The 18,591-nt window shown below is 50.9% G+C and overlaps 1 protein-coding gene across 3 annotated transcripts; it reads right to left on the bottom strand.

Annotated features, from left to right (window-relative positions):
- Positions 1 to 861: 861 nt before the first annotated feature.
- Positions 862 to 18,467, bottom strand: L3MBTL2 (L3MBTL histone methyl-lysine binding protein 2). Of its 3 annotated transcripts, none has more exons than XM_074826758.1 (17): positions 18,379 to 18,467; positions 16,353 to 16,626; positions 15,978 to 16,111; positions 15,515 to 15,638; positions 14,444 to 14,523; positions 13,395 to 13,512; positions 12,898 to 13,032; positions 12,119 to 12,207; positions 10,247 to 10,478; positions 9,469 to 9,548; positions 8,774 to 8,878; positions 7,428 to 7,575; positions 6,470 to 6,552; positions 4,416 to 4,650; positions 3,574 to 3,639; positions 2,516 to 2,635; positions 862 to 1,649 (listed from the first exon to the last, which is right to left on the bottom strand). In XM_074826758.1, the coding sequence occupies exons 1-17, from the start codon at positions 18,397 to 18,399 to the stop codon at positions 1,543 to 1,545; spliced, it is 2,151 nt and encodes a 716-aa protein (XP_074682859.1). In that variant the 5' UTR covers positions 18,400 to 18,467; the 3' UTR covers positions 862 to 1,542. The 3 variants fall into 3 exon arrangements, with proteins under 3 accessions (XP_074682859.1, XP_074682856.1, XP_074682858.1); XM_074826755.1 differs by lacking the exon at positions 18,379 to 18,467 and adding an exon at positions 17,644 to 18,354; XM_074826757.1 differs by lacking the exons at positions 3,574 to 3,639; positions 18,379 to 18,467 and adding an exon at positions 17,644 to 18,355.
- Between the last annotated feature and the right edge of the window lie 124 nt (positions 18,468 to 18,591).

The raw sequence follows: 18,591 nt of genomic DNA, 5'->3' as shown, positions 1-18,591 counted from the left end.
CATCACAGTTTCCTCAGGAGCCCAGGGCCCTCCCAGGGGGTCAATTAAGGATGAGCTGGGATGGCACAGTTCTTCCGCCTGGTTTGACACAGATCCTCTCCACTTTTTCCACTTGTTTCATTGCTCCCCCACTGCCCTTTCTTCCCTTTCCTCTTAAAGGCTTCATTTGCTTCTTTAGAAGGGAAAAGAGGAAGACTGTGTTAATTACTCCCAGTCTCTGTCCCATGTTTTCTAGACAGCTTGCCAGCATGTTTTTTTTCATCATGAAGCAGGAACTATTTTGGCATCACAAGCTTTTGCCTGGAAGCTTGTGGGGAAGCATGGCCAAGGCAGCCATTTCGTGGCCAAGGCAGCCATTTCATGGCCAAGGCAGGGTCCTGGGCAGCCACCATTTCCCCATAGGGTTTGACAAGGCACTTGCCCTACAGCCGGGCAGGCCCTGCAGTGGCACTGACAGGCTGGGCACTTCCTCACCTGCAGAAAGTTCACAGGAACCTGTTACAGGAGATTTAAACTGTTTCTCATCACTGTTGCCATACTGACCTTTCTGATTTCTGTCCTGAACTTTGATGGCCAGTCTGGGGGAAAAGAGGAATGTTACAGTTCTGCCCTAAAACAGCAAATGGCATCCCCTGCCTTAAGTTATCTAATGTGCTCTTGTGATACTCAACCCTTATGCAGAACTGGCAAGTAGATAGTGGTGAGTGCCCAAAGAAACCCTGTTGTACGCCTCAGAAGAAAACCCCAAACCCAAAACACCCCAAAACACTGTTTACTTACACCTATCCACTTACAGTTCTCTTCTCCTCCCTGTCTTGGCTAACCCTGGTATTTTGGTGACCCAGAAAGCAATTCACAAGCTTTTGGCTTTTTCAAGTTTAATTCACAGGGCTTTAAGGTACATAAATCAAATTTACAGTAGGACTCCTAAAAAATTAAAAATTCAAACTCCTCTGCAGTTCTGGGTTCAAAAGCAGGAAGTGATGACACTCAAAAAGGTCTCTTGCTCCCTCAAGAGGCATCATCACCCCTTTTTGATTTTCACTTTTCACCCTTCCTGTCCTGACTTTCTTTGGGGTTGCAGGGCCTAGACCAGGGAGCACGGCACCAATGTCCTACGAGGGCAGACAATTTCCTGACGCATGTGACCTGCACACATCATCTCAGACTGCAGCTCGCCACCACCAGCCACAGCCGAGAACCCAAACTGCTCCTTCGTGCTCTGGCAGCCTCCTTCCCCATTGGGAGCTCCTTCTCAGAAAGGTGCCTTCAAAGTCTGGCACACACAACCCCAGCAGCCACCCTGGTCATGCTCCTCAGCACGCCTGCGGCCTTTCTGGAGTCTGTTTCCCAGGGCTTAAAATGACAAGTCTGGGGGAAATTTTCTTGCATACCAGGAAAGCAGACTTGTGACGTTGCAGGGTGGTCTGCCTCAAAAAGGGAAGGCCCCTTTAGTCTTCTGCTTTCCTCTGCTAGGGCCTTCTCCAGAGAGCCACAAGGTGAAGCGCAGGCTGCTGTGGGCAGCTGGGGGATACTCCAGGATCAGTCTGAGACCTCCTGCTTAATGCTGCTGATGGGAACAGGAAGCTCTGTGGTTCCAAACTCTACCGAGGGGTCAATGGTTTCTTCTTTCACCTGCACTGCAATGACTAGCAACAGACAGAAAGAGGGAGGGAAAAATACATAAGTAAAATCAACCCATGCTGCTTGGCTCTACATGCAGCACCCCACAAGTAGCTCTGTTCATGCAGACACTCAAAATGCCCCATGTTCCCAGCCCCCTCCTTGAGGGTCCCTTAGCACAAGCAGCCCTGTCTTGCCAGCACAGATCTATCCATGGTCACAGCAGTGATCAGGATGGGATTAAACCCTGGCAACACTGAGCTGCCTGCTCCCAAGAACAACTTCTCCTAGGGCCAACGCAGGAAAAGGTAGTGCGGTCCGTTCTTACCTGCCTGGATTCCCACAGGGGAAATGAAACCTCTGGGAGCAACAGGGACCTTCATGAAGCTCCACCCCCATGTGCACAAAGCACCTCACCCAGGGTTAGCAGGTGACCCAGCTGTCAGATGCTCTTCTGGTCACCACACCTCTTGGTGCTCAGCACAATGGGCTGTGTTCACATGCTGCGGCAGCCTTATGGGGCCTGGGATGTGACAGCACACCTCCGACATGTCCATCTCATCTCTCCTCCCTGACCTCGCAGAACCAGGCTGCTCGGTCGGGCAGGCAGACCCTCAACAGGCATCAGCAGTATCAAGCTATCTACCCTGGTGCCACCAAACCTTCTCAGGAGATAAACCTTCCCAGGAAAAGCAGGCAAAGGCTTTCATCCACTCTCTCTATCTCCGGAGGAGTGGGGAAGGACATTTGTCACAGTGCTGCCTTTCCCTACCTGGGGGCACCCGTGACCCGTGCCAAGAGGCAGCCCAGGCCTCAGGGGCGGGGGGCCAGTGGCATGCAGGGTGTATTAGAGTTGCATGTGGCTGCTGGTTAGATTAATTCACTGCCTTACTCTCATCAGGTGCTGGCTCTGGCAAAGCCTTGCTGGCAGCTTTTGCTTCTCGTTTTGTCTTCAGGGTAGGCTTCTTGACAGTCTGTTTCATGTTGCAGGTTTTGGCAGGTAACTTTTTTCCTTAACAAAGAGATAACAGAGCATGGGGGAAAGTGTGTTTCTTTTCGCCTAGAAAAATCAGCAACCCTGCTCCACTGAGAAACCACAGGCCAGGGACCAGCACAACTGACCAGCAAGCTACACGGTCATTAGCTGCCAACTGGTAACTCAACAGAAATGGCCTACTGGAGAAAAACTCTATAGTCATCTCAAAATATGCCCCTCCGTGTTCTCCTTCATTAAAGGCAAGGCACTTCAGCACGTGCTTAACTTCCAAGGAGCAGGTCCTGTTGAAATCAGTCTGGAGTCAGGTTTGCTTACCTGTCTGGGTCTAGTCCTAGGCAATGGGCATGTTGGCTGCAAGGCACGGACATTGTAGCATTAATGTTTTCATTTCTAGTTGACGTTTTATTTAGGTTGAACGTCTTTATATTCTTTAGATGTCCCTTCCTCTCCACCCCCCAGAAAGGAATTTCTTGCTTGTCTACACATGATTTGCCACAGCTACTGCAACAATGACGACAATGACAAAATGGAACAATAACATGGTCCAGCCCCACTACTGGCCTCTTCAGCCATCTTAAGGCCTTCCTTCCCTCAGCACAAAGCAGGCAGGGTTGCTCTCCAGCTACCCTCCAGCTGCAACAGACAATCCCCCTCTGACCATGGACACAATAGGGTAAGTAACACAACCTCACAGCTGGAAGCAAGTGCCATCTATACCCTGGCCAACAGAAAACAGACTACAAAACAGATCCTTCCCACACACAGAGCTCTGCTCTTTCAGGTAATAGGGCAGTTAAGAAAGATGAAGCTGTGTTGTCAAACCCACAGGTGACTGAGGGCATCCACAACAAGACAAAGCCTCTCTCTCCTGCTCTGATGGGACATGGACAGAGTTCCTCTAACTGGGCCCAGCCTGCGAGCGAGCGGGAGGGCGCTAATCAAACATCACTCACTCTTCTTTCCATAGGGTTTCCTCTTCTTCTTGGGCACCTCCTTGGCCTTCACTGGAGTTGTGGGCTCTGTCATGGAGACGAGAGGGAAACGAAAGCCAAGTCCCATAACCAGTAGGTAACTGGGATGAAGTGACATAAGCGAGAAACAAGATATACCCGTCCCCCCGAGCCAACGCCCTCTTCCCAAGACAACCAGCTGAGGGGAAAGCAAGGCTCTAGCGCAGTTGCTGCCTGTGCTTCCAGGCGAGGGCCCAGGGCGGCAGACTGGGGCAGCATAGGGGAGAGAGGCCCAGTAGAGATTTGGCAGGGGCAGTAAAGAAACAAGAGTCGTAGCTTGGGACAAGAAGGAAAACATCTGCAAAGGTGAGGCAGTGGCCTCCCTGTGACAAGGGAAGGAATAAACTCTTGAGAGGGATGCTCTTGCCTTTTACAGACAGAGTCAGTGCATTGATGAGAAAAGGGAGCAGGGGCCAAGCTCCCCCTGCTACCTGGCTGAGGTTGTAGGTACGCTTAGTAAAAGGGAGCTGTGCAGGGACAGGACCGCCTGGAACTCTGCCCGACTTCATCAGGAGCAATTCTCTGTTGGTATGCAGGTGGGGGAACAGAGGGAAAACAGAGCCAACCTCAAATCTCAGGCTGTTTTCTCCCACCACAGACTCCTCCTCCCTCTGCCAGCTGCTAGAATGTGTGGCAGCAGAGGAGGACCTATGGTAGCCAGCGCAAATCAAGGAGGCAATTTTCTCCTCCCTACAAGGCCCAAAAAAAGGAGGAGCCACTCACAGAGCAGGAGGAAGGAAACCTTTGCCTCTAGCATTAGAAACCACAGTAAAATCTTTACTCACCTGGAACAACAGGTGGTTGAAGCTGGTAGCCTGTCAGCTCGCACCACCCCACAGGATAAATGTCTGGAGACTCACAGTCCACCCACTGGTCATACTCATTGTCCCAGCCATCAAAATGGATGCTAAGGAGACGGTGGACTACACGTTTCACTGTGGCCACGCAGATGAGTCGGGGCTCCATCAGGTCCACTGCTTCCACCTTCATGCCTGCCTTGAAGCCATGGTTTGGGCAGTCCTGGGTGCAGAAGAAAAGAAAAGAAAACCCAAGGCCATTGTACCCAGTCCAAACCCACATCTGGCCACCAGCACCCTAGAACAGGCTTGTCTCCAGCTTAAAGTAAGCAGAGAGAGAACAAGCCCACAGACACGCAACAGAACCAGCCAGGCAGATACCAGAAGGGGGTACACATGACCAGATTCAGGGTGAGCTGTGTCCTTAAGGAATCTCAGCCCAGCCTTTGGAAACATGATCCTGACCTAGGGGAGCAGCAGGCAGCAGTTAAGGGACACCAGATCAAACCTGTTAGCCTGAGATAGCCCTGGGAAATCAGAAAGACCAGCACAGGCCCAGGTGCTGCAGCAGTGTTGCTGATGCAAAGCAGACCCCCTCCACCCACACGTCCACAGGCAGTAAGCGGTGCAGAACCCACCAGGAGCCTGAAGCTCCTGGAAACACTAGAGGATCACAGGTCACACTCAGAGGGACCAAGATACCATTACATCCACAAGGGCATGATGCTGCTTGTCCTGACTAGCCAAAAAGGGCCTTTACTTAGAGAATACATACTCCTGTGCCTTGGGGTCTCCTTAGAAGTGCTGACAGCAAAGAGCAGCCCAGTAGAGACACTGGATATTGTCTATCCTGACTTCAGGAAGGCTTTTGACAATGTCTCTTATAAGAGCCTCATAGAGGAGCTGATGCAAGTATAGGCTGGATGAGGAGACAGCAAGGTGGACTGAAAACTGGCTGAGTGGCTGGGCCCAGAGGCATGAAGTCTAGCTGAAGGCCAGTAATTAGTGGTGTACCCCAGGGGTCAATACTGGATCCAATCCTGTTCAACATCTTTGTTAATTATCTGGATAATGTGACAGTGTCATGTCAAACTCAGCAAATTTGCTGGTGGTACAAAACTGAGGAGAGACTGATATATAGAGGGTTGTGTTGCCATCCAGAGGAACCTCAACAAGGTGGAGAAATGGTCTGGCAGGAATCTCATGCAGTTCAACAAAAGGAAGTGTAAAGTCCTGCACCTGAGAAGGAACAAGCCCAGGCACCAGCACATGTTGGAGGCCGAGTGGCTGGAAAGCAGCTTGGCAGAAAAGGACCTAGGGATCCTGGTGGACACCAAGTTGAACATGAGCCAGCCATGTGCCCTTGGGACAAAGGCAGCTAATGGTGACCTGGGCTGCATTAGGAGGAACATTCCCAGCAGAGCAAGGGAGGTGATCCCTCCCCTCCACTCAGCTCTGGTGAGGCCACACCTGGAGTGCCATGTCCATTTCTGGGCTCCCCAGTACAGGAGAGACATGGACATACTGGCAGAGTCTAGCAAAGGGCCATGAAGATGAGGAGGGGACTGGAGCATCTTTTATATAAAGAGAGGCTGAGAGAGCTGGGGCTGTTCAGCCCAGAAAAGAGAAGGCTGGGGGGGATCTTATCAATGTGTATAAATGTCTGAAGGGAGGGTGCAAAGATGGAGCCAGACTCTTCTCAGTGGTGCTCAGGGATAAGACCAGAGGCAATGGGCACAAACTGAAACACAGGAGGTTCCCTCTGAACATCATGAATCACTTTTTACTGCAAGGGCAACTGAGCACTGGCACATGTTGCCCAGGGGGCTTGTAGAGTCTCCATCCATGGAGATATTCAAAAGCCATCTGGACATGGTCCTGGGCAACCTGCTATAGGTGACTGTACTTGAGCAGGGGTGTTGGACAAGATGACCTCCAGAGGTCCCTTCCACCTCAACCATTCTGTGACAGCCAGGGCTCTTGTGCTCCTCTTTGCTGACTGTAAGCACCCCTACACATCTCTTCTTCCTGGCAGCACTCACTGTGTTGAAGAGCCGTGCTGGAACAGGTCTTGCTTTAGTCTCTTCCAGGTAACTTTCCCAGTTGAAGGTCTTTGCATCATGCCCTGCAGCAGGAAGAAACAGTAAGAGGGGAAAAAGGCAGTCACTGCGTAGACGAGCTGGGGGAAAAGGCAGAATAGGCAAGAAGGAAGCATAGCAACTGGTTGCAAAGTAATTGCATGAACCAGCATGTACAGCCTGATCTTGGCCATAAAATCTAGTGCACAGATCCCATGGCAGTCCAGCACCCCCTCCAGAGGGCAAATACAGAAGCTGCAACTCTGATCATCCATGTTAGTCATATATCCAGACCACAGAGAAAGATGAGGAGAAGCAGCAGGCAGAAGAATTATATTCAAAACACACCACTAAGACCAGTCTTTCTCCCACCAGCAGGAACATCAAAGGAAGACAGAATAGCACTGCACAGAGGTGCTGCAACACAGAAATTCAGAGCAGGCCTTTTTGGGTATGGCCAGATGAGGCAGTAAAAACATTCCAATGGTGATTGCCTCTCAGGATCTTGCAGAAATATTGGTCTCAGATTTATTCATACAAGAACAGAGGTGACTCTGACCACTTTTAAGTACTGAGTCACGCAGCAATGGCTCTACTTATTCCTTCCCATCCTCCTTGTCCTTCAAACCTTTGATTCTGTTCAGTTTGAGGAGTGTACTCCTCTCCCACTGATCCACCAGGAGCTAACCACCATGACAATAAAGCCCTCTGGAGATGTCACTTCCTTCCACAAAGTACCAAGACTTGGTATACAGGCAGAGCTCAAATCGACTGGCTCTCTGAACCAGCCCTATCTCCCTGAAAAACAGGCAGATTGGGACCTTGTGATTTTGCTTGATCTGAACCTGACATCTCTCAGAAAAGCAACGCCCAGCAGATTCTGCATGCAGGTTTGTACTCCAGGGCAGAGTCCAAATCTCACCTTTTGGAGGGGTCAGTTCAATGCTGTTCTTCTGACAGAAGTTGACAGGGAAGATGGCGTGCGAGGAGGCATGATAGCAGAACCAGTCAGAGCCATCATCAGACATGGTTCCATCAATGCTGATCATGAGATACCCGTCCAAGAGGACCTGAGATGGGAGTGAAGTGAATGAGTGTAGAGCTTCACTTGCTCTAAAGCCTCTCCTCTCAAAGGATCCCCCTCAAGAGTCCCCACAGATGGATCACAGTTGCCACTAGATAGTAAAATGCAATATTATATGCTTCAGGACAGGTAGTAGCTTCTCCTGGTATGTTAGACAACACAAGCTAATCCCCAAAGCAGCAATTTCTGCAGGACTGGGAACAACACTAATAGTCCTGTGAAAAGGACTCAGCCATAAACGGTCAGGAGCTCTGTTCTCCCTCAGAAACAGACTTTATTGGCAGCCCAGAGACCGTCTACACCAGCCAGGTCATTTGTTACTGGGCAGAAGGGAAAGGCACCACCTTCAGACCTGCCACTTCCTACAGCAACAAGACTTGTCCCATCCTGTCACTCACTGGTAATTGGTGCCTACCAAATCTGACAAGCATGTCTGCCCCAACTGCTTCACATTTCCAAGCAATGGCTGAAGGGAATATTTTACAGACACAAAGAACTTTCCTAGTACGCTCCTGCCAAACCCCAAGTGTCAAAGTCCTCTGCTTGGGTTCTACGAGGGCAAACAGCTTCTTGAGGGAGCAGTAAAAGCTCAAGTCGACGCTATACTTTAGGACATGCAACTCACCTCACTGAGGAAACCTGGCCAAGCAATTTACTTCCCAACACTAGTACGGGAGTAGAACTCATTACCCCACCTCATCAAGAGAGGCTGCAGGAGACATGTCCATCCTCAGCTTCCTACACCAGTAAATGCTGCCCATACAGGTACACCCCATTCCCCACATAGAGGTCACGTCACAACTCTTCCTCTCCTTTCTCTCCTCAAGGCAGCACTACAGAGGCCTCTCTCTACGCACACCAAGAACTGGAGAACAAATCTTCCCTACTGCATGCTCAAGGGTGAAGGAAGGGTGGCTGTCAGTCACACACACTGGAGAGTTAGCTTGCAGACCAAGCATGCTCATCTTCATGCTGTCCGCTTACGCACACATGGACAACTGTGGGTCTCATCAGCTTCTCAGACCTCCAACTTCCAACACCCCAACTTCCTCCACACATCAGCTGTCGGCCCTCTCCTCTCCCTCATGCACAATCCTACCTGGTCTTATTCATTTGCAAAGACCTGAGGAGAGACTGGGTTATCTCAGGTTCACAGTAGACCCACTTCTACACACTGAACTTACCTTGCAAACAGTGGCCACACAAATGTTGCCCAGATTCAGGGGGTCAATGGCCTCCAGTTTCATGCCTTCCTCAAACCATCCACCTTCAGCATAGACAGCTCGTACCTAAGGGAGACTCTGGTATACCATGTGCTTTTAGGGGTATGGGACAGTCCCACCCTGACACCAAGTATGCCAAGTGCAAACAGGATTAGAGCTTCTTGGCTCAATCCAAGTTGGGAGGGGATAGAAGAAATATTACAAGAAATACAAAGAGGCAGCCAAACCGATGCTGTGTTTGTGTCAGCAACCTCCTGCCAAGGCTCTGGGTCAGTCAGAGAGCCAGGCTCAGCCACTGCTCCACAGCAAAGCGAGCCTCCTTCTCACCTCAGTCCTTACTAGTATGGTCCAGCTCCTTGTTGGAACTGGTTTCTCCCATGCAATCATCTTTCCTCTCCAACTCAAAGCTCCAAGCAACAGCTTGACCTTCAGTGGAGTCCCTCAATCTGTTACTTTTAGTTCTTTAATCTTCCAATTTTGCCCTGCCCCTGCCCAACCCCAGCCTTGACACCCCAAACACTCCACTGCCCTATAGCTGCAAGAGAGACAAATGAGCCAATCTCAACAACCCACACAGCAGCATATATGCCCAAAGAAGGAAGCAGTATCATTGCTTCCTCTGCTGTGGCCAACACACAAAGGCAGACTTGTCCTACCTTCTTAAACAGATAGGGGACAGCATCACAGTAAATCTTCCGGAAGGTGGGATGGTTTACCATGTCACTTCGTTTTTCTTCTGTGAGGAATAGAAGAAACAAAGACAGGTAAGAAACCTGCAGCAACTGCAGTAAGAAAACACAGCAGTTATTAATTCCCTGGTGAGAGCTCAGCTGCTATAAAAGACCTAGATCAAAGACCATGAGAACAGGTCAGTCCCTCTACACTTTCTCATAACATGGGCTGTGAAGCAGGGCCTGCTCAAAAGCAGATGGCTGAGCTTCCTGAGCACTACTGATAACACCTCTACCTACAGCTGTAATCACCAGGGAGAGGCAGCAAGGAAGGGAGGCACAATCACAATGATCAGCAGGGCTTGAGTCTTGGTTTTTTCTGCCAGTTTAAGCTGATCAACAATTCCTCTCTGTGAAGTCCAGAAAAACATAACCTGATGGCATCCAGTCTTACAGAAGTCATCATGAGACTCAAAAAGACTATAAACATCTGTGATGTTGCAAACTGCATTCTCACACTGCAGGGATAGACTACCCGCTTTGGGTAAGAAACCCTACAGTCCCCCTGTCCTGACCTGTGGCAGCAGATCGCTGCGCTTTTATTTATCCAGGGGAAAAAACAGCAGACATGTGACTACTTAGACTTCATCTGTCAGATCCTGGGGCAACGGCCTGGCTCCCAGCATGTCAGGATTGGTGTAAACAGCAGGGTCCAAAAAGTTCATAGCAAATCAGAAGATGCCTGTGGGGGCCTGATCCCTACCTGCCCTCTTCATGCTGTGGCCCACTCTCCGTGACCAGCCTACAGGATGGATGAGGGGACTCCACATGTGGCACCAGAAGTCATCATCGCTGTAGCCATCCTCATAGAGGAGTCTCAATCTGCCCCCAATCACAGTGTCCACCACTGCCATGCGCGTCCGGGACACACAGATCTTATCCACGACCTCCACGCGCATGCCCTGCCGGAACGGGTACTTCATGCTCTCCGCCATCTGGCAACAACCAACAGAAGAGGTGAGATCAATTGCACTCAGTGTTTTTCTTCTCCAAACACTTCAGAGAAGAGCTTTCCCCACAGACATGCTGGCCAACCCCCTGCACTGCCCAAGTCTGGCTGGGAGACACCTCTGGGAACAGATGCATGGTAGTGGGTTCAGCAGGGGGACAGGGAGCTGCCAGCCCCATGCTTGACAGCATGGTTGGACACATGCACCCTAAGTCTCCCCTGTCCTGGAGCCCCATAAGTGCTACCCCCACTCCAGCCCAGCAGTTTGCTCAGCCAGCACCTTGTGTGAATGTTCTGAGTGCAAGAAACAGATGTCACTTCTGTTCACCAAAAAACCAAGTGAGGAATTGTGCACCTTTTTCAGTCATGAAAGAGACTGTAAGGGTTTCAAGGCTGGAAGCAGTTAGAGGTGTAGCTTCCCAAAGGGCAACAGGATTTTCAGTTGACTTTAAAAGAGGTCAGGCCCTTATTTTTACCTTTTTACTCTGATCAGAGGTTGAGCAACATGATCTGCCAACTCCACCTCCAATGCCAGAGTTTCTCTGCAGACTGACCCAAAGGCACAGGCACATAAAGAGTCACTGGCTGCCTTCTAACTGTTTTGTTGGGGGTTTTTTTTTGGGTTTGGTTGGGTTTTTTTTTTTTTTTTGAGACCTTCAGTTTGCCGATACAGCCTAGCCCTACTCATCCACAAATACCCAGAGGTGTTTACAGAACACCTGACATTTTGGCACTGTGATCCCAGAATGGTGTGCAGCAAGTAGGAACCACGGCTCAAAACAGACTCAGCCACCCAAATCAGCCTACACCTGAATCCAGAAGAACTTTTAAGGTAATGTCTTCCCTTTCCACCTCCTGTTCATTAGGTGGGAATGGAGATGCAGAGGGGAGAAAGATACTGACACCATGTGTCTCACTCTACCACTTCCCTTCCATGGCATGAGCTTTCAGCTACAAGTTGTGGCCCAGGAGCAAGCAGCTATAAACATCCTCTCACCTTTCTGAGAAGCAACAAGGGAAATAGCAACTACATCAAGGTCTCCAGCTCAGTGTCACCAATTACCTCGCACACAGGAAAACCCATCACCTGCCTTTCAGCCTGCACTCTCTAGGACCATCTTTCTTATCTGTAGTTCCCAAAGCTGCCAGCCACAGAAGAGCCTCTTTTCCCCAGCAAGGTCTAACCTCAGGGTGGGCTACATGAAACTCTCACTCCCTGCAAGCTGTTGTGTTACCAACACTTAAGGGAAAGGTTTTTGACTCTCAGAGCCATTCCCGGACAACAGAAACAGGGCAGAGAAAGGCCAGGTTGGAGCGGCATTGGCCTCTCCCTTCCACAAATGGGAAAACCTCACCCCCAGTATTTTCCAGCAGACTACATGACAACAGCTTTTAAAGCCCAAAGAAGAAATAGTTGTGCTGACAGGGTATGGAGACTGACATTACCCACAGCACCATGACAGGTATCTTAGGAGCATGGGGAAGCACTCACTGCCCCCACCCTACCCAAGTTTCAAGCAGGCACATAGGAGTTGCACAGATCAAAACCAGAAGAGATGTGTTGCATGCATATCTCTTGGCTTTGGCTTCATTTCCACACATAAAATGACAGCCTCCCACATTTACCTTGATGTGGAAATCCACAGGGATGGTCCTGGCTCCCACCAGTTTTTTCATGAGGTAACTTCTCCAGTCAGTGTACTTGGCATGGATAGCTACATACACACAGGGAAAAAGCACAGGAATTACAGCACCATACTACACCTTTCTTCCTCTCTGAGAGTCCATTTGCATTAAAAGGCCTTCTTCACATTCAGATCCTGTACCTGCTCTCACGTAGACCCTGTTCTGCAAGCTTGCCCACACAACTGGCTGCAAAGGATCACCATTACAGAACAGCCTGGGCCACACAGACACCCAACTCCACTGATCTAGATGTGGAAGTGGTATTACAGCAAAAACATGTGAGCCATACCAAGCAAATCTTAGCTTGCCAGAATTCTGCTAAACTGGCATCCCTCTCTGAACTGCTAGCTGAGCAGGGACTGGAGCCACTGCACTCCCCAGAGACACTGTCCAAGATGTGGGACCAAAGAGTTCCCCCACAAGTTAAGCCTAGCCCCCATGTGGGTCAGAAGGAGGAACAGCCACCTGCATTAGCCTCTGTCCATAGGTCTGACACCAGCTCTGCATCCAGCACCCCCAGTGTCAACCACAGGGGAGATGCAGAGGGAGCAGTCCAAGCAGTCTCCAGCTTCCTGAAGAATTAACCATTCCTTGTAACTCAGAGCACAAATGGAGCTGTGGTCCCACATGCAGTGGGAGCACCTGTCCCACTGTGTTAGGCATAAACCAAGGCTCCTCCATGCCCAGGTACATGCTGGCCCCTCTTGCCCCACACTCACTTTGTGGTGGTACCAAGATTTTGCTGTTGATGGCACACCAGCCAATGGGGTGAATATCCACTGTGCCCAAATTGCACCAGAAATCATGGCCAGCATCATTCTCAAAGCCCTCGTATCGCAGAAGGGCCCTGTACCCTGTCAGGATAGAGCAGACAACCAGAGAAAGGCATTAGAAACCAAGAATTTCTCCTCTCCCTGTCAGGCACCAAAGGCTTAGTCCCTACACCATGGCCTTCAGAGCTCTGCATAGGTGATCAGAGCTTCTCCAGCCATTCTGGAGGCAGAACCATCCTCGCAAAGAGCCCCGCAACCAGAAGAGGAACAGATACTGGTTTTCTCCCACCCCTACACCGTAGTATTTCCTGTTCCAAAAATCTCTCAGCAGCTGCAGAGCTCCAAAGAGCTGATGTTTTGCTTGACCAGCTAGACTCTGCTCTCTAAAGCTTCCCTCAGAGGTTAGCCATCCCCAGCTGTCAGGAATTACATTGGAGACATACCTACAGTCTGGATGACGGATGCAATCCAGTACACACGGCTGGGGAGCACGGCATCATTGTTCAGCACTTCCACTTTCATACCTTTCACCACATCATCCCACTGATCAAAGAGTGGCACCTGAAGGATTGAGGCAGCCATGTTGGGAGAGGGATGTTGACAGTTAGATCGGGGCTCAGGCCCTTGTTCTAACTCTCAGAGATATGTTTTAGGCAATTACACTTTCTCCTTAGGCCCAGGTTTGCATACCTTACCCTTCATATATATATATATATATATATATATATATATGCACCAACAGCTTGAAATGCAACTGAACTGTCCCAGTATCTCACTGGGGTGTTCACAGAGGATCCCAAAAGGCAGAACATTGCATAGCAACACTTAAGTATTTCACTGCCAGCTGTCCTATTATCCCAAAGTAGCTGCTCTCGTTCTTCTACGGTATCAAAATCCCTAACCATCAAATTGCCATGTCTTCCTCAAGAAAAATAAAATTTGGTTAGTGTTATCACAGATCACAACTCAAAAGGAACATAACAAATGAGTTTTAATATACAGAGAGGCTGGGCATGCTATAATACCTAAGAACTGCCATTTTTCCACCTATCTGCCTTGGCTACCACAAGGACTGCAAATCAGTGTGATAGGAACCACACAGGCTGGAGGGACAGCTACTGCCAGGCCCACATAAGCTGAGTTCCTCCCTGCACATCACCCTGGGCTGTGCTCACCCACACAAACTGCAAAAGCAACCGGGAGCTTTCTGCTATCCCCCCCCAGTCATGACTAATTCTGTCCCCAGCCAGCACTGGGCCATCACCACCAGCAGTGCTTTTATCAAGTCCCTCTCTGCTTCTTCCCCCAAAACTCCTGGTCCCTCTGTGGGACTCCCATTCTTAGCTGTGAGAAGCCCCAACTTCTTTCCTTGCATCAGCTAGGGCTCAATAACCAGCTCCCCAGGCCTCTCCCCACCACTTGTCACAGGAGTACATGGCCCCATGAATACAACATGCCCTGTGCACACTGCGAGGCACAGCAAAGAACTCACGTGTTTGAAGCAGCTGACAGGAGCTGCCTTGAAGCCGTGCTCCTGCAGGTACTTTCCCCAGTCAAAGCCCAGGACAAGTGCTATAAGCAGACATGAAAGCAGAAAATCAGGTGAGATTATAGAAAAGGCACAGAATACTCAGTTACCTCTGGACTACAGCTTGCAGCCACATTGCCACCTGCTCTGGGACAGAGCCCTCTGCCCCAGCACGCAGGGACTCTGCATTCCAGTGCATTTTCCCTGGTGGGGAACTAGATTCTACGAGTGCACAGGGACCAGGCCCCACCAGAGGCACAATATATTATTAATCAACCCTTGCTGTCACTTGCTTTTGAAAAAGGGGGGGGCAGGAGGGGCAAGGAAAGGGGTCAAATCCAGCCCAGGGCTCAAGCACTCCACAGAGAGTGGAGAATGCATCCTGTCAGCACTAAACCACTTAGCAGCTTTGCCTCTCAGCGGTGACACTGCAGGGTCATATCAGCAGCACTTGCTTCCCCAGAGGGTGTTGGGAAAATCAGAGTGAAGCACTGAGATACTAATCCCACGGTCATGCCTGATCCAAGGCTACAGCTCTACTCCAGCATCAGTCTCCGCTGGGGCTCACTTTTGCCCGAACACCAGCTTCTACTCCTTCAGCTGCAGTGACTGGCTGTTCCTCAAGCTGATCAGTGAGTGACTCGGGTTAAATATAACTCCCCACAGGCAATGGGGCAGCAAATGGCTGGGAGCAGCAGGACACATTTAAGTCAGTTTTGCCAGCAGAAGAGTCAGCACCTCATGCGACTGACTACAGAGGTTACACTCCAGGTCAAGTTGCATGAGGAGTGAGGACGAGGCTGCGATAGTGGATGAGCAGGAACCCACTAGGGCTCCATTAGCACCAGCAGAGAGAGGGAGAGAGACATGCCCTCTGTCCCGCTAGCCTGTGTCAGAGCAATCCACACACATTGTTTCAGTACAAGGCAGCGTACAAGAGGTGAAAAAGAGGACTGTAGAGCTTACAGCCCTCCAGGTGTCCCCAGCTGCTGTGGATCCAGCAGCTGCACCTCCTCACACCTCACCTACACTCACCATCTTGGCCTGTCAGTGTCCCATCTGCCAGCTGCCCTGTACCCTGCGAATGGAGGAAGGCCCCGATCTTGGCCGACCAGGCTGCCTTGTGCAGAACTTTAGCTTTCTTCGTTGGTGGCTTCCCCTATAAAAGAAGGAACATTAGTGGCACGGGAAAGGAAGCCAGTCCCTGCAACTGGCCAGCAGGGCACGCCTCTCTTCCTTGGGCAATTTTCAGGTTACTACAATTTTTACCAACACTCACAGGAACAAGAAGAAACAGCAGGTAAAATATCAATATGCCCTTCCTCAGCTTCTAGGGAGCACTACCTTTCAGCTGGCATGCATTCTCTGGGGACTTCAGGCAGGAAGAACAAGCCACTGGTAATGGCAGTCTGATCTTTAACTACAGAGCAACCACCCACTCCTGTGCACTGGCACATCCTTCTCTATCTGCTGGGAAGAAGGAAGGGTTTTGACTCACCTGCAGTCTGGCCAGGATGCTGGCCTTCTTGGAGTTTGAGGAGTAGCTTCTGGAGCAGGAGACACTGCAGAAACGTTTGGTCTTGGAGAAGAAAGCCTCCCTGGTACCCACAATCCCACACATCTCGCACACAGCTGAGAGAAGGAAGGCACAAAAATGTAAGCAGTTGGCAGGGTCAATGCACTACAAGGACAGAACTGAGCCCAAGTAACCTTCTTTACAAATAGCAGCTCCCCCATGTAGCCCAGAAAATGCACTCTCAATCCATTGCTGTTCCCAAAGCATAATCAAAGACCATACACCCTTCAGCTCCCCCAGCCCTTGTTCTTTCCATCGTACATGTGCTTTAGGTAGAACATGCAGGCAGTGCAGTACCTGGCTCGGAGCCACTGTCCTCTGTGAGCCGGCCTGTGGACAGCTGGGGCACAGGAGAGGTTGGAAGCTCTCCAGCTTCCCGGTCTGCCACCTCATCATCACTAGATTCATCCAGACAGGAGCTGCTGTCACTGCCCATGCTGCTGTTGTAGCCCCGGAAGCTGTCATAACCCCCAAAGATGTCCAACTCATCCTCCTCCTCCTCCTCATCCTCATTGCCTTCCTCCTCCATCCGCTCCAAAGATGAAGTTTTGTGGCACAAGGTAGACACTGACTGAAAAAAAGAGACAGTCTATTTTGAAACAGACATTTTACACCACACTCCACAACAAACCTGCCTTCATTGCCAGGGGGGCCTCTTGGACCAGGCAGAGGCCTTGGGGTAAGCAATGAGTCCACATAACAACCCCAAAGGAGGGAGTCTGAATCCCTAGCAGGGAAGCTATTACCACCACAACAGGTCTCTTTACAGACATTTCACAGGCTGCATTCTGCTACCCAAGAGAAAACAGACAGCCATAGAGCTGCAGCTACATACAAAAAAACTTGGAGGAATGTGGAAAGAATACAGGGAACTACACTGCCATGCTGATGAAGACAGACGGGACTGCATCTTCCCAGACACTGTCTCTCCCAATATAGTTGCACAGCACAGCAATGCAGACACCATCAACATTAAAGTCACTGCAAACTTCTAGCGCAGAGTGCAAAGCTGTACACTCTGGCCACCACAGCTCACAAGACCAATACAGCCTGGATGTCAGCAGGACAAACTCAACTCTGGAGAAAGTTCATGTTCTTTGGGAACTCCATAGTCCAGAGCTGACCTCCATTCAGAAGCTGCATCAGCAGGATGACAGAACAACATTTGTTGAAGTTTTTGCCTACAACCAGATGTCTCCACAACTAAACATCTACACTACCTCTTCGTACTTGCTGTTACAGCAAGATTGCAGAGAGGCAGCGACTGAAGAAAGAGTACAGAAGTCCAGTGACTCTTTCTCAGACTAGAAAAAAAATCTTAAACTGAACTCCAGTTTAAGCTGGGAAAAGGTGTTAGCAACTCATGAAAGAGCAGCAAGGAGTCATCATCAGCACCGGGAGTGATGGAACAGAAAGGTAGACTGGAAGAGCCACACGCACGAGGCACCAGGATACAATTGTTCATCCAAGCAGGCAACAAGAAAAGATCAGCAGCAAGTCCATCACCTTCCAGTGCTAAATTCCCTCCGATCCCTGGCTCCTGGGTATTATTATAGACACATGAACAGTAAAATCAGACATCACTCACTTCTGCCTCACCACATCCTCCCTGGCTTTCACACAAAACAGACCCAAGGTACCCAGGTTGTTCCCTGAAGACAGAGTTGGTCTCCTGCAGATCCACATCTTCAGACAGCACTCCTGGCATCTGAAAGCCTGAACTCCTCAAAAAAAAGCACATTCATCTCTTTCTCAACATTATCTGGCAGATACACCTTCCTTCCTCGTAGAAAGTGATTATCTTTGGCTCGTTACTCTTCCATGAAACGCGAATGAAACTTGGGACATGCTACAAGTTCCCAGGGCTGACAAGCAAGGACAGCACCACTCGCATCTTGCTTAGAGAGACAAGGGGGAGGCAGAGGCCCCGGTCAGACCCATCATCCCCTCCAGCACTAGCCCGGCCCCCGGCAGCGCGGAGGCGGGGCTGGCGGCCACAGCGGGCACCACCACAACACGACGGCCGGGAGGAGGCGGCCCAGCGCTCCTCGCCCCCTCCCGGCCAGGGGCAGCCGCTACCCCCAGTACCACACCGCAGCCGTCACCCCGCTAACACAGCCTGGGCCTCTCGCCCTCCCTCAGGGCAGCGGGCGGCCCAGCCCAGTATCCCAGGGCTTTCCCCAGCACTCTGCGGGCAGCTCCGCGGCTATAGGAGCGGCCAGCCTCCCTCCGGCCCCGGTCCCGGAGGAGCCCCGGCCCCGGAGGAGCCTCGGCCCTGGCCCTGGCTCTGGGCCCGCAGGAGCCCCAGCGCGTCGCCGCTCACCTCCCCACGATCCTGTTCCATGGCTCCTGGGACGCTGCTAGCCCGCCTCACGCGCGAGGAGCACGTCCCCTCCTCAGCGGAACATCTGATTGGCGGGAGCCGAGAAAAGAGAGCCAATCAGCGAGGAGTTTGTTCTCGCCGCGCTCCCCGCGGGGCACGACGGGAGCTGTAGTTCTTTTCCCGCCACGGCGGCGGTGCAGAGCGGCCATGGCG

This window comes from Strix aluco, chromosome 5, assembly GCF_031877795.1.
Source record: "Strix aluco isolate bStrAlu1 chromosome 5, bStrAlu1.hap1, whole genome shotgun sequence".
In the NCBI taxonomy this organism is placed as follows: domain Eukaryota; kingdom Metazoa; phylum Chordata; class Aves; order Strigiformes; family Strigidae; genus Strix; species Strix aluco.
This window is presented reverse-complemented; position numbering and strand designations above follow the sequence as displayed.

What these genes read in the sequence shown, in the direction of transcription:
- L3MBTL2 (XM_074826755.1), bottom strand. Translation starts at nt 17,796, where the DNA reads ATGTGCTTTTTTTTGAGGAGTTCAGGCTTTCAGATGCCAGGAGTGCTG. An exon ending in GGACAGTGGCTCCGAGCCAG is followed by an intron (nt 16,112 to 16,352) that starts GTACTGCACTGC and finishes TCCTTCTCTCAG; the next exon opens with CTGTGTGCGAGATGTGTGGG. An exon ending in CTGTCAGCTGCTTCAAACAC is followed by an intron (nt 13,513 to 14,443) that starts GTGAGTTCTTTG and finishes TCAATCCTTCAG; the next exon opens with GTGCCACTCTTTGATCAGTG.